At 39.6% G+C, this 14,916-nt stretch overlaps 1 protein-coding gene across 2 annotated transcripts in view; it reads left to right on the top strand.

Annotated features, from left to right (window-relative positions):
• mta1 (metastasis associated 1) overlaps nucleotides 1-14,916 on the top strand; it is a 48,657-nt gene that overhangs the window by 19,207 nt on the left and 14,534 nt on the right. For both annotated transcript variants that reach the window (XM_026151730.1, XM_026151731.1), the window contains one exon: nucleotides 14,214-14,340. In XM_026151730.1, coding sequence (XP_026007515.1) covers nucleotides 14,214-14,340 — 127 coding nt within the window. The remainder of the gene's footprint in view (nucleotides 1-14,213; nucleotides 14,341-14,916) is intronic.

Raw genomic sequence — 14,916 nt, forward strand, 5'->3', positions numbered from 1 at the left:
TCTGTTTCCTACTTCCTTATGTTTCCTACAAAAGCTGGTAGTCTTTAGATATGCTATTGACACTGCATAGCAGTTTGAAAGACACTGTTCACCGTGTCTACTGCACTGCTGTAGAAATGATCTTAAACATGTGACCACGTTTAAACGGGTGGCGCAGTGAGAAGATTCTGGGTTGGAACCTATTGGCTAGGTGTACTGTATTTGGGCACACAGTCTAAAGACATCCTTGTTAGGTGAACTGCTAATTCTGTATTGGCTTTAGGTGTGGATATAAGCTTGAATGATTGCATGTTTCTCTATATTAGCTTTGTGATGGGCTGGTGTGCTGTACATGGTTTACTTGACCTCTAACCTAGAGTCAGGTGAAATAGTCTCCAACCCCTTGTGACCCTAAAGTGGATCGATGTATTGTTGATGGCATATTTTTCTTTCTCAACATCTGATTGAATAAGTTATTCTAGTCATTTTAATAGTTTATTTTACTGGAAGAAGGTCAATCTATATGCAGCGCTGTACATACCTTATTCAAATGGTACATCTTAAGCTCACATACATGCATCACTTGTTCCTAAGCCTTTGAAATGTGAGAAGGGGGGGCCTCCATGTTGCAGTCATGGCTTGAATCTCTAGAAGACATGATTTATTATTTTGTGACTGTAAAGGCACTTTTGTGGTTTTTCCTTCCAGCCAGAGTCAAATGAACATTAACCAGTCAAACCACATAATTTAAAACAATGTACATGGGGATTTGCTTCTTATGTCTCTTGGTAGTTACATGTGCTTGAATTTCTGAATCTCTTCATTCACTGTAGAACACTTGTCTGTTGTATCCTTAACCCTTTCCTTGAGCTATAGGGATAAAATGTGGTCTGCTGCAACGACTGAACAACATCCAGGATGATTTTTGTGGTTTGAGGGGGAAAAAACAAAACAATGCACAAGCAGAACTTGAGTGAATGCATTCTGGAGCTGAAGTCCCATTGTAACCGTTATGCAACCGGCACAAAAAAATGATCGGCACTCCAACACTGCGATGTCGTCTTCTTTCTTTCTTTCTTTCTTTCTTTTTTTTTTTTTTCTTCAGCTGACTGTGTTGTTGTTGTTACTCTTACTTGGACTGTGCTGTAAAACGGGGGGTGGGAACATCATCTTGATCGTGCGCTTGAGTGAGTGGGAAAGGCGTTCAAAATCACAGTACTTTTTCTTGTTCATCTTAACCTATGACGAGGCAGATCTAAAGATGTCTATCTCAAGATTTATTTGAAATGGGTGTTACGCAGCACATAAAATGCTGTGTCTAGTCATTGATCATGTGGTGGGAGTTTAGGTGTGGTTACTGCTATTTTTGTAGTAGCAGTTAACAACAATAGCAAAAATTCAAGTAACTTGAATGACTAGATTGCAAAAAGATGTTGTAGAGCAGCTCACCATGTAAGCGTGAGGGTTTCACCCACATTTGCAAATAAAAATAGATTTTTTTTTTTGGGAACACATGTATGAACATAAAGTAGTACAACATTGAGCACAAGTAGGCCCCAGGTTTCTCAACAAAAAACTGAAATACAGCAACAGCAGTGACAATGCTGTCATTGTTTAATGTGGAGTCTGTCTACACACAAATAGTGTAGAGTAAAGAGGCGGAGCTGTTACTGAGACAGTGAGCTCAGGTGGAGGGAAAAAACAGCACTTGCAATTGGAATCAACTTTAAAATCTTTACTGGGGAAAAAAACAACTGTTCAAAAAGCTCCAAAGTGAAGAAAAGCAAAGAAGAAAAGCAAAATCTAAAGGGGGATATGGGGTGTACACTTTTATTTCAAGGGTTTTGTAACATTATTCAGCAGACCTATTATATAAAGATAATAAAGTTAAATAATGTTTTTTTCCACAGGCCATTGAAAGTATATATTTTTAATATATACTAATATATTACGGCAGTAATGACAACGTGAATCATAATTCACTTCGGCAGTAATGACACCCGGTTACGCCAATCGGAGGTCACTAAAATCAATATTGAATCGGTGTGCAACTTTGTCAAAACAATGTCGGACTCTGTAGTTTTCTCTGGTCCCCTCCCCAATCAGACCAGGAGTGACATGTTCAGCTGCATGTTCTCCTTAAATTGCTGGCTGTCTGAGTGGTGTCCCGGAAACGATGTGGGCTTCATAGATAATTGGCAAACCTTCTGGAGGAAACCTGGTCTTGTTAGGAGAGACGGCATCCATCCCACTTTGGATGGAGCAACTCTCATTTCTAGAAATATGGACAAATTTATTAAACCCACCAAAATATGACTATCCAGAGTTGGGACCAGGAAGCAGAGTTGCAGTTTTACACGCCTCTCTGCAGCTTCTCTCATCCTGCTACCCCCCCCCCCCCCCCCAAAAAAAACACCCATCTCCATAGAGACTGTGTCAGCTCCCAAAAATACAAAAAACAAACTAAAAACCAGCATCAAACAACTTAAACATAAAAAATCACAAAGAAAGAACAATACAGTATCCACATCTGAACCAAAGAGTGAAACAGTGAAATGTGGATTGTTAACCCTCTGGGGTCGCCAGACGCGCTGGCGCGTCAAAATCACATGACCAATTTAAGACGACACAACTACAAGATGCAGCGAGTCAGAGTCTCCGTTTCAACTTGGGTCGAAAGTGCGGACTTCAAACTATATACCAGTTTTTGAATTGTGTCGATGGGCTACGTAAAACCAGTTATGATGAAAAATACACGTTTTTTTTCTGAACAAAACAGTGGTGTTTACAGCGGGAAGGACGGTAAAAACAGCGTTTTCTACAGACATCGCTAGCAAACACTCTCTACTTGTGTGTGAAAAAAGAAAAAAATACCCCTTCCCTATTGGTGTTAGTTTACCATGTCAGCCAATCAAAAAAATGATTTGGCAACATGTGACACTTGGTGGTTTAGGAAGAAGGGGAAGATTTTTAGGAGTGACACCCCTGACGGAAAGCAGGTGAGCGAAAGAACGAGAGAGAGAGCGAGTTTTCATATGTGAGACATTAGTGACGTTTAGCGTGTTTGGAGGCTGTAGTTAGTGTGCTGTGTAGTTATTGTTTTGTATTGTGTGTCAGTTATACTGCTGAATTTCATATTTGCTCAAAAAAAGCCGTCAAAGGCAGATTCCAGTGTAAACGCTGTTCCCACATGGAAAACAGGACTGATCCACCTCCTGCTGTCAGACCTGTAGGGTTTAGGCCTTTGGTGTTCTACTCTGTCTTATACTGAACACAAACTACATTTTTTGGACTGGCACAAATAATTTGTGTGCCTTCTTATTTGATGCAGCACACCTGATTGTTCTGTAAATAGATTTAAATGGTTATATAAAAAATGCCTGAGGCCTTGGCTGCATTTTTAGGTAAATAGTACCATATAACTTTGTTTGCAAAACTTTTTAGATTTTTAGAAATGTACAATTTCTATTTGCATTTCAAGTTATGAAATTGATTCGTTAAACATGTTTGTGGGTTTTACAGTAAAAAATCTAACTTTTTTCTACTCAAATTTTGAATTTTTTGTCCTAATTTAGATCAACTGTGATAATATAGTATACCAAAATGAAAAAATAACTCAAATTTCAGATATTTGAGATTGTGCAGAAAATAATGATACCAAACAAGGCAAGAAAAACATATTTTAAAGGTGAAATATAGAGGTAAAATCAAAAGTAGTCAAAAACGGCCAATTATACCCTGGACCCCAGAGGGTTAAATATTAGGTCTCTCTCTCCTCCAAGTCTCTGTTAGTACATGACTTAATAATTGATCAACAAATCAATTTACTCTGCCTTACAGAAACCTGGTTGCAGCAGGATGATTATGTTAGTTTAAATGAATCAACACCCCCGAGCCATTCTAACTACCAGAAATCTCGAAGCACAGGCCGAGGGGGCGGTGTGGCAGCAATTTTTCACACCAGCCTATTAATTAATGAAAGACAAAGACAGACTTTTAATTCATTAGAAAGCCTGATGCTTAGCCTTGCCCACCCCAGCTGTAAAACTCAGATGATAACAAGTAAGACTGGTTTCTATCGTCCACCTTGGCCTTACACAGAGTTTCTGTCTGATTTCTCAGACTTTTCAGATGTATTTTTGAAAACGCAGCTGTTTCGTCCACAAGTAAACGGTGTTTGGACTCACCGAAAACTGAGATTTTTTTTTTTTAAAAACTCCTTTTTTGAGTTTACATGTGGACGAGGAATACAGAGTTCGCCACGCAACGTCAAAGGTATGTGCCTTTTTTCATGGCACGCTGTGCGCCACGTTATTGTTTACATGAGATGAATTGCAGAATGGCAGATGGAGACAAAATACTGTTAATCTGACTATCTGCAGGTTTTACACGCTTACATACACACGAAGTTAATGTCCCTTCATTTACAAAGGCAGAGGCGTCACGATGTGATTATTTTACGTGTAGTTGTTTTTTTTCCTGTGTAAAAATATTCAACATTGCTATCAATACATTTTTCAGATCACAAATCGTGGCAGGATCAGCCTGACATTATTTGTATCCCGCTGTAACTTTACTGTATAAAGAGCTAACATCTCCAAAATGTCAGGAGTCGTTAGTCATTACAAGAAGTGTTTGTGAACTAAAAATCACAGATGTGGCATACTGTTTGTCCGTGATTTAAACAGACCAGCGCTGCTCCCGACGAAGGGAAAAGCAATCCTGCAGGGGAGACCTACCTTGGCACTTGTGCAGGTGAAGCCAAAGGGAAGATATGCTTCACCATATTTTCTAGTCTTTGGCTTAGAATGAAGTTGGTTTGGAAACATATTCAGCTATGCTTCATCTCCTGCTTTGCGTTTCTGTATACGCCCATGCTAGCAGTGTCCAAGCGTTTTGTCGTCCCCCCCCCCCCCTTTTTCATCCCGCGCCCCCCCCCTGCGGGCCCCACACTTTGGGATGGTCTGCTCTAGACCTTGTTTTAACATATGGCATAGAAACTGAACTTTTAACAGTGTTTCCTGAAAACCCTCTCCCGTCTGATCATTTCCTGATAACATTTACATTTTACAATAATTGATTACACAGCAGTGGAGAGTAGACTTTGTCACAGTAGATGTCTTTCTGAAAGCGCTGTAACTAAGTTTAAGAATATAATCCACCCACTGTTATCATCTTCAATGCCCTGTACCAACACAGAGCAGAGCAGCTATCTGAACGCTACTCCAACAGAGGTCGATCATCTTGTTAATAATTTTACTTCCTCACTACGTACGACTCTGGATACTGTAGCTCCAGTGAAAACTAAGGTCTCTAATCAGAAGTACCTGACTCCGTGGTATAATTCTCAAACACGTACCCTAAAGCAGATGACTCGTAAGCTGGAGAGGAAATGGCGTGTCACAAATTTAGAGGATCATCATTTAGCCTGGAGAAATAGTTTGCTGCTTTATAAGAAAGCCCTCCGCAAAGCCCGAACATCTTACTATTCATCACTGATTGAAGACAATAAGAACAACCCCAGGTTTCTCTTCAGCACTGTAGCCAGGCTGACAAAAAGTCAGAGCACTTTTGAGCCAACCATCCCTTTAATGTTAACTAGTAATGACTTCATGAACTTCTTCACCAATAAAATTTTTATAATTAGAGGAAAAATTACCAATAATCATCCCACAGATGTAATATTATCTACAGCTACTCTTAGTACCACTGATATTAAGTTAGACTCTTTTTCTCCAATTGATCTTTCTGAGTTAACTTCAATAATTACTTCCTCCAAACCATCAACGTGTCTTTTACACCCCATTCCTACAAAACTGCTCAAAGAAATCCTTTCATTAATTCTTCGATCTTAAATATGATCAACCTATCTCTAATAATCGGCTATGTACCACAGGCCTTCAAGCTGGCTGTAGTTAAACCTTTACTCAAAAAGCCATCTCTAGACCCAGCAGTCTTAGCTACTTATAGGCCAATCTCCAACCTTCCTTTCATATCAAACATCCTTGAAAGAGTAGTTGTCAAACAGCTAACAGATCATCTGCAGAGGAATGGGTTATTTGAAGAGTTTCAGTCAGCTTTCAGAACTCATCACAGCACAGAAACAGCTTTAGTGAAGGTTACAAACGACCTTTATATGGCCTCTGACAGTGGACTCATCTCTGTGCTTGTCCTGCTAGACCTTAGTGCAGCGTTCGATACTGTCGACCATAATATCCTATTAGAGCGATTAGAACATGCTGTAGGTATTACAGGTACTGCACTCCAGTGGTTTGTATCATATCTATCTAATAGACTACAATTTGTACATGTAAATGGAGAGTCCTCTTCACACACTGAGGTTAATTATGGAGTTCCACAGGGTTTGGTGCTAGGACCAATACTGTTTACATTATACATGCTTCCCTTTGGCAGCATCATTAGAAGACATCGAATAAATTTTCACTGCTATGCAGATGACAACCAGCTCTATCTATCCATGAAGCCAGATAACACACACCAATTAGTTAAACTGCAGGAATGTCTTGAAGACATAAAGACCTGGATGGCTGCTAACTTTCTGCTTCTTAATTCAGATAAAACTGAGGTTACTGTACTCGGCCCTGAAAAGCTTAGAAATATGGTATCTAACCAGATTCTTACTCTGGATGGCATTACCTTGGCCTCCAGTAACGCTGTGAGGAACCTTGGAGTCATTTTTGACCAGGATATGTCCTTCAACGCACATATTAAACAAATATGTAAGACTGCTCTCTTCCATTTGCGCAACATCTCTAAAGTTAGAAATATCCTGTCTCAGAGTGACGCTGAAAAACTAGTTCATGCATTTATTACTTCCAGGCTGGACTACTGTAATTCGTTATTATCAGGATGTCCAAAAAACTCCCTGAAAAGCCTTCAGCTAATCCAAAATGCTGCAGCAAGAGTACTGACAGGGACTAGAAAGAGAGAGCAGATTTCTCCTGTTTTGGCTTCCCTTCATTGGCTTCCTGTTAAATCCAGAATTGAATTCAAAACCCTGCTCCTCACATACAAGGTCTTAAATAATCAGGCCCCATCTTATCTTAATGACCTTGTAGTACCATATCACCCTATTAGAGCACTTTGCTCTCGCTCTGCAGGCTTACTTGTTGTTCCTAGAGTATTTAAAAGTAGAATGGGAGGGACAGCCTTCAGTTTTCAGGCCCCTCTTCTGTGGAACCAGCTTCCAGTTTGGATTCGGGAGACAGACACTATCTCTACTTTTAAGATTAGGCTTAAAACTTTCCTTTTTGCTAAAGCATATAGTTAGGGCTGGACCAGGTGACCCTGAATCCTCCCTTAGTTATGCTGCAATAGACGTAGGCTGCCGGGGATTCCCATGATGCATTGAGTTTTTCCTTTCCAGTCACCTTTCTCACTCACTATGTGTTAACAGACCTCTCTGCATTGAATCATATCTTTTATTAACCTCTGTCTCTCTTCCACAGCATGTCTTTTATCCTGTCTTCCTTCTCTCACCCCAACTGGTCGCAGCAGATGACCGCCCCTCCCTGAGCCTGGTTCTGCCGGAGGTTTCTTCTTGTTAAAAGGGAGTTTTTCCTTCCCACTGTCGCCAAAGTGTTTGCTCATAGGGGGTCATATGATTGTTGGGTTTTTCTCTGTATCTATGAAGCGCCTTGAGGCGACTTTTGTTGTGATTTGGCGATATATAAATAAAATTGAATTGAATTAAACTGAATTTCACAGTAAAACTCTGAGCCAATGACCTGGTGCTGTTACTCAGGACACTGAATTATTATTAACATTAATTATTAACATCTACACCATCACAACCTCTGCTTTCTGCAGCAGGAGGCGCTTCTTAAGAGCACATGGCAGTCCTCAGTTCTGAGAACGGTCAGATGAAGCTACCACATGCTTAAAGGCTTATAGACACACAAAGTCACTCACTGGTACACTTAAACATGAAGACACAAATACTCATGAACACACACCAAAATACAATATTGTGAGTTGCCTTTTTGCCTTATTTTAATGTTAGAAAGTCTTTTAAGAAGACAAAGGCTCTCCCCCCCCAATGCCTTAGTTTAGAATATATGTATACCTTATTTTATTTAAGAAAAAAAATAAATCTGGTTTTAGGATGGTATGTAAATGAAATGAAAGGATTTTGTTATTTTGACAGACGTTATATCCAGTGATTATTGAAATAATCAACAGCCGCAGCCCAAGTTAATTAATATCACATTTTAAAAGTAAACGGCTAATGGAGGACAGGGCAGTTAGATAAGTGTAGAAAATATCATCTCAGTTTAATGTTGGGCATTTGGTTCATTGCCAAAACCATAATCAGAATTATTTTGGTGAGTTTTGGTGAGTAATTGTTATATATATATTATATTGATCAAAACAGGCCTTTGTTGAACTTTTACTGTAACTGTAAATAGAACTTTATTAGTGATTTGAGTTAATGAGGAGGCAGAGGAGGACATGAGGCAGGATAAGGGTGATGTGATGTGAAGAATGATGGAGTTGGGCTAAGATTAGTGTACCTTGTACCAGGCCACTGTTGGATGTCTGCAAAGGTATGTGTGTGGAGGTATCTTAAGGCTCAGAGAGAGTTCTTAGTTCAGCACCTGGATTCTGCTTCATAGTTTTTCACTTTGCGTCAGTCCATTGTAAGTGAGCTTTGGGCCACAGAACACCACAGCATTTCTGGATCGTGTTCACACATGGTTCCTTTTTAGCATTGATAGAACTTTAAACTGCATTTGTGAATGACATGCCAAACTGTGTTCACAGACCATGATTTCAGGAAGTGTTTCTGAGCCCATGCAGGGATTTCTGTGACAGAATCATGGCTGTTTTTTAATGCAGTGCTGTCTTAGGGCCCGAAGGTCACGAGTATCCAGTAATGATTATCAGCCTTGTGCACAGAGATTTCTCCAGATTCCTGGAAACCTTTGATGACATTATGTATTGTTGATGATGAGATATTCCAAGTTTTCACAGTATTACATGGAGGAACATAGCTCAGAAATTTCTTCCACAATTTTGCAGATCAATTTTTTTCCTTTTTGGCAGATTAAGGAACCTTTGTTCACCTTTACCTCTACGAAAGTCTGTCCCTCAATAAGACTTTTTATAACCAGTCTTACTGACCTTTTCCCTACAAACCTACTTATTTGCAAAATACTCCACCACACATTCCTTTTGAGTACCACTTTTCCATTCTTTTGTTGCCCCGCCCCCAGAAGCATTTTGTTCCGAACATGTTACATTTTCTTAATTTTCTTTTTTCTGCTGTCAATACGGATTTAATAGCTCTGCAAGTCATTGATGTCTGTTATTTTAGACAGCCTCCAACCTTTGAAATTTGGATTATGACTGAAATTTAAATTCAGTTAATTAAATAAAGTTTCATTTTTTAAACTTAATAGTCATGGATATGATGGGTTGGTTATAAGAGGTTTACCAGTGGTATTTTAGTAATTACATGAGCCTCTCTGCAGCTGTTTGCAGTTCAGTATATCATAAAAAGTGGTCTGTTTCATAAAGATGTAGTCAGTTGGTTAAGTTAACACCAATCAGCTATGCTTTCCTCACCTCCTCAACTTGCCCTGAAGCCTGCTCTCTCCTCTCCTCTCACCATCTCAACACAGTAAGGCGACCCATTCATCAATAATTGATAATTGGCTGGGACAGGTGAGATGGAGAGGCAATTTGTAGAGTATGGTGTGGGTGCACTGCCAGGAGATTGGCTCCGAGGAGGAGGACTGAGGTTGGGGAGTTGAATTGCTTCTCAAGGACTCACAGCCAGGGGCCAGCTGGAAGGACCAGCCCTGCTGATGGACCACTACATAATCCTGCTAGAGTGTGTGTGTGTATGAAGTAATAGATATGGGGATGCAGAAGCAGAGTAACACACATCCAAACACTCACACCCACATATTGAGACTTAGCTTTGAAGTCAAGCAAATACTATTTATATTGTAAAATCAAGAAACATACATTTTCTTCAAGGTCAATCTGGATAACATGAAGGTCACCATCGGTAAATTCACCAGTAATCTATTACAGGGAACAGTTTCACAAAACACAAACAGGGAGGTAGGCATTAAATACAGGCAGGCTTTGTGAGTCCACTGTGATCCTAAATTGGCAGGAATGCTCGAAGTGGTTCAAGAGTGCAAAAGGAGACGACCTCAAAGGGGACAACAGCCAAATTTAATTTATTTAGGCTTTTTTTTTTCTTATTTAAAGGCATACAAAGTTTCAGGTTTTTAGTCTCCAACAGAACTCCTGGTCTTTGACAGGGCTTCACATTTTTTTCCCCCTACCAACTCAAACCTCAAATCTAATCTCTTATTCTGCATCCTTATTCCTTTCCTTCTAATAAGGCCTATTTTGACATTAGAATAATACCCCACAACTCCAGATATTCTTTAGTGTAAGAAATCCTCTTATATACTTCACATGTATGTTTTTTAGGTCAACTGGGACTAATTGTGGCTATATTTGTTTATATAATGGGATATTATTGAGAGACAGATAAAATGAGCAGTAATATATCCTGGAGGATCAGGGGTTAATTAAAGTACTCCGGCTTTGGATCTTATTGTATATAATTCCTCTGTTTCCTCACTTTGCTTTCTTTCTTTCTTTCTTCATCCATTCTAGTAACAGTACTTTATTGCTATATTCAATCAGAGGTAACACTGAGTCTAATTACTAGTTTTAAATGTATTTACTGTCCAAAAAAAAAAAACCCAAAACATTGATTTACTCTTAAATATTTTCTATGCATACTTTTGCATCACAGTAAAGCCAGTTTCACTGATATTCAACACAACTTTATTTTCACAATATAAGTTTGATTTATTTATTTATTTTTTAATTGCCAGAGCAATGTCTTGTAAAGGACAACCGACGTGTACTTCCAGTTTTTAACATCTGATTCATGGTAACTGCTGGGAACATCAGTACAATATCTTTATAGAAATGAGATTCACAAAACATCTCTCAGGTTAATCTCTGGTACTTTTCCTGTTTGGATCTTGGTCCATATTTTCCTGCCTTCACATGGAAGAAGATGGTGAACGCTGTGTGTGAGTGTGTGTGCGTGCCTCTGCGTTGCTCTGCCTGGGCATTGATAGTGTGTCTGCTGGGTGCTGAGTGCTGGGCAGAGTGAGGGAGAGATGGAGTACTTATTGATTTTGGCCACACATCTCTTCTCCTGAAAATCCCTTGATTGCTTTTGTTCTGCTCCCTGTCTCCCTCTTTCTGTCTCGCTTCCTCTAATGAAACTCCAAATGAATTGGAGCACGTACTGACTGCTCTCCCGCTCTTCGTTTCACTTCTGCTCTCTCATCGGCCTCCTTCCTCACTCTCTCACTCCGGCTCTCCCTGCTGATTTCTCTATTGCTCCCCTTCTACCCCTCTCTCGTTTCCTCGATGTGTTTATGTTGCTCGGCCTACATCTTAAGCTCCCATTCTCTTTATCACTTTTGTCACATTTTTCTCCTGTGCTCTTCTCTACTGTTTTCTGTCTCTGTTTATTTTACCATCCATCTCGTCTCCTTTTCCCTCTGCGTTTCCCTCATTCATCCACATCCATGGGAATAGGAATTAATATTGGAAATGTACTAACCCACTAGCCATGGCTCAATCTTTTACTAAAGGATGACTCAGATACATGGCTCACTTAAACAGGCAGACATCTCTTCAGCAATCTCTCTGTCCAGTCATTCTTGGACCTCTTTACTAGAACTATTCTTTTCTCTTTTTTTTTTCCTTCCCCTTCATCTCACCTGGTGCCCTTTGATTTTTGCTTTTTCTACATGCAAACATGAGGGAGAGAGTGAGAGGGAGAGCGAGGGGGAGAGAGATAACAACTAATAGAAGACAAATCTTTGAGCTCAGCTTCTGACTCAAGAGAAATTAGCTCAATCAGCAGCACGCAACTAAAGTGTAACTCCTGAATTGTACACCTCAAGTTCAGCTTATTAGTCAGTCAATATACTATCCAATTTGTGAGAACAGTTAAATAAATGTCTTCTGTGATTTAAAAAAAAAAAAAAAGAAAAAAAAAAAGGGCTTTTATCAAGTCTTAAAAATAACGGTAACAAGGTGAGAGAGACTAACAGAAAGATTTTATTGGTTGTGTTCTGGGAAATATACAACCCAGCCGTTCTTTTATCCAGTCAGCCATCCATTCAGTCAGTTTCTTAACCTATTATCTAATTCAGGGTCATGGGAGAGGCTGGAGCATGTCCTATTTGACATTTGGTTAGAGACAAGGTTTACCCTGGGGAGGATAGCAGGCTAACACAGAGAGACAGACAATCATTTATGATCATGCTCACACTAGGGCTGGGCGATATGGCCTAAAATTCATATCGCAATATAATTTGAAGCATGTGCGGTAACGATATATATCACGATATATTCTTTTCTTCTGTATAACGTATTTTCCACACTATAAAGCACACTTAAAATCCTTGAATTTTCTCAAAAATCTAGAGTGTGCCTTATGTATGAATTCTGGTTGTGCTTACTGACCTCGAACCGATTTGGGCGTGCAGAAATCTGTTAAAAAATGTTTTAGTACAACTTTGGTTAGCCGCACTGCTTGATGGATTGTCAGAGCATTACGGCAAGCTACATTGTAGCCACAGCCACCCTGGGGTGCACTGACAGAGGCGAGGCTGCCGGACACTGGCGCCACCGGTATACGATATCGTTTCTATCGTATATCGTTTCTATCGCCCACCCCTAGCTCACACCTATGGCCAATTTAGAATCCCAAACAGGCAGACACCAGTTGCCCAGCAGGTTTGAACCCAGAAACATTCCAAAGCATTGATTTTGCTTATCTGGACCTTGTGTTTTTAGTGGGAGAGGGAATTTTAAAAATTATGTATTTTTTGTGTGTGTGTATATATATATATATCCTGGAATACTTTATCTTTTTGCAAGTGTAGTACAAAAGTTGCAGTACAAATTTTTTTTTGAAGATTTTTAAACCCAACAAATTGTTTTGGAAACTTATCTTAATATTCAAAAATGCAATTGAAACAATGTCCATCCATGTATGCATCCACCAGTCTTCTTCCACTTATCCAGTTCAGAGTTGCAGGAGGGCTGGAGCCTATCCAGCTGCCATAGGGCAAGAGGCAGGGTGTACACCTTGGACAGGTTGCCAGTCTCACAGGGCTAACACGGAGATTACGAAACCATTCACGCTCACATTCACACCTATGGCCAGCTTAGTATCACCTGTTAACCCAACCCCACTAACTGCATATGTTTGGACTGTTTTATTGATCATTTATGGATGGCTTCAAATTTCAAAACAAACAAAAAACCCTTTTGTGTTTCTGTTCTATATTGACATCAAAGATTTAACATCAGAATCTCTTTACAGGTGTATATTTTCTGTAACTTTTCTCATGCTCTTAACTTTTGAATTACATTTTTTTGCTTAAAAATACAGGACATAACAAACAGCATATCAGAAGGGCATTAAAAGCATGAACAGTCCTAAGGTAACAGTGATACCTGGGATGTTGCAGGATTTGAGGTGAAATAGACTTAAAAATTACTTCTTCTGCTATTCGTGCACAATAAAATCCAAACCCTTTTCTGCATCTGTCTCTCTGCCTGCTCCACTTTTCTGTCACTCAGACGATTGTTTAGGCTAACTCCTTACGCACACAAACAGAGCTCAAGGTCGCGGCTGCACAGAACGAGTGCACACACACAAAGACAGTCTGGGTTGAAAGATTTAAATATTTATCATTGTAGTGATTATTTTCTTATTGGATTTTATTGATTCTTGATTATATTTTGATTAGATTTCTGATTGTATTATAGCAGGAATAACTACCAACAATAGCACATTAAACTGTGTCACTCTGTGCTACCTTACACCCTCAAAGGCTGGATTGGGCCTTTTACTTCACTTTTTGTAGAGCTGAGCCAAGTGATCTCAGTCCACTTGACATCCTGTTTGATTCATACCACTTTATGTAAAATATCTGTATATATGCACAGCTCTCCCTGTCCTTGGGGGCTCCATCGTTGCAGCTCATCAAATGTGCATCCTCTGTGTGGAGTGTGTGGCTTCAGCCGATTCACTTGCCATTCTCACTTTTTTTCCCCCCCGCTTATGGACTTCATCGTTCTGCCTCATCTAAAGTACTTATGTTTGACACTCCTCCTCCTTTTTTCTTTTCTTTTTCTTCACCTAGGGGAGCTGGAGGAGGAGATGGAGAATCCAGAGATGCGGGATCTCCCGGAGAAACAGAAACACCAGCTCAGACACAGAGAGCTCTTCCTTTCTCGCCAGCTGGAGTCTTTACCAGCCACACACATCAGGTACACTTCATTTGTGTCACAGGACTAGATGCTTTATTTACCTTCTTTTTGTGGGACTTGCTTGTGCAACTTCTAAACCCACCCACCTACTTGACATTCTATTTTGGTTTCAAATACCCATCTCATGCTGTGACTGAAGTTCTGTTCACTAAATGTTTCTTCATCTTTTCATCCAAATCTTTTGGGTTACAGTTGATTCAACAAACCCAACTTTTTCTCCAAACAGAACATTTCTGATGAAATTTTCCTAGACGGTAGGGGGTCGGTGAAGAGAAAACAAGACAGACAGAACCGACTTGTTTTTAGAAAAAGTAGTTATAAATTTATGGTAATAACAAGATGAAAAAATGGCAGCTCATTTTTTGTTTTGTTGTCTTTTTTTTATGAATACTATCAGGGATGAATGCTTTGTCGTTTTTCTGTGTTGGCTTCAAGCCAATAGGGGGTTAATAAAAATTGGTAGTGGTTAGAAATTTTCAGCTAATGAGCAGTGGCTTAATGTAGCATTGATACTGTAAATGAGTAAAAATTTAGGCTGATTAACACCTCAGTTACGCAGGCCTAGAGACCGGTTAG

Source organism: Astatotilapia calliptera, chromosome 19, assembly GCF_900246225.1.
Source record: "Astatotilapia calliptera chromosome 19, fAstCal1.2, whole genome shotgun sequence".
Classification (NCBI taxonomy): domain Eukaryota; kingdom Metazoa; phylum Chordata; class Actinopteri; order Cichliformes; family Cichlidae; genus Astatotilapia; species Astatotilapia calliptera.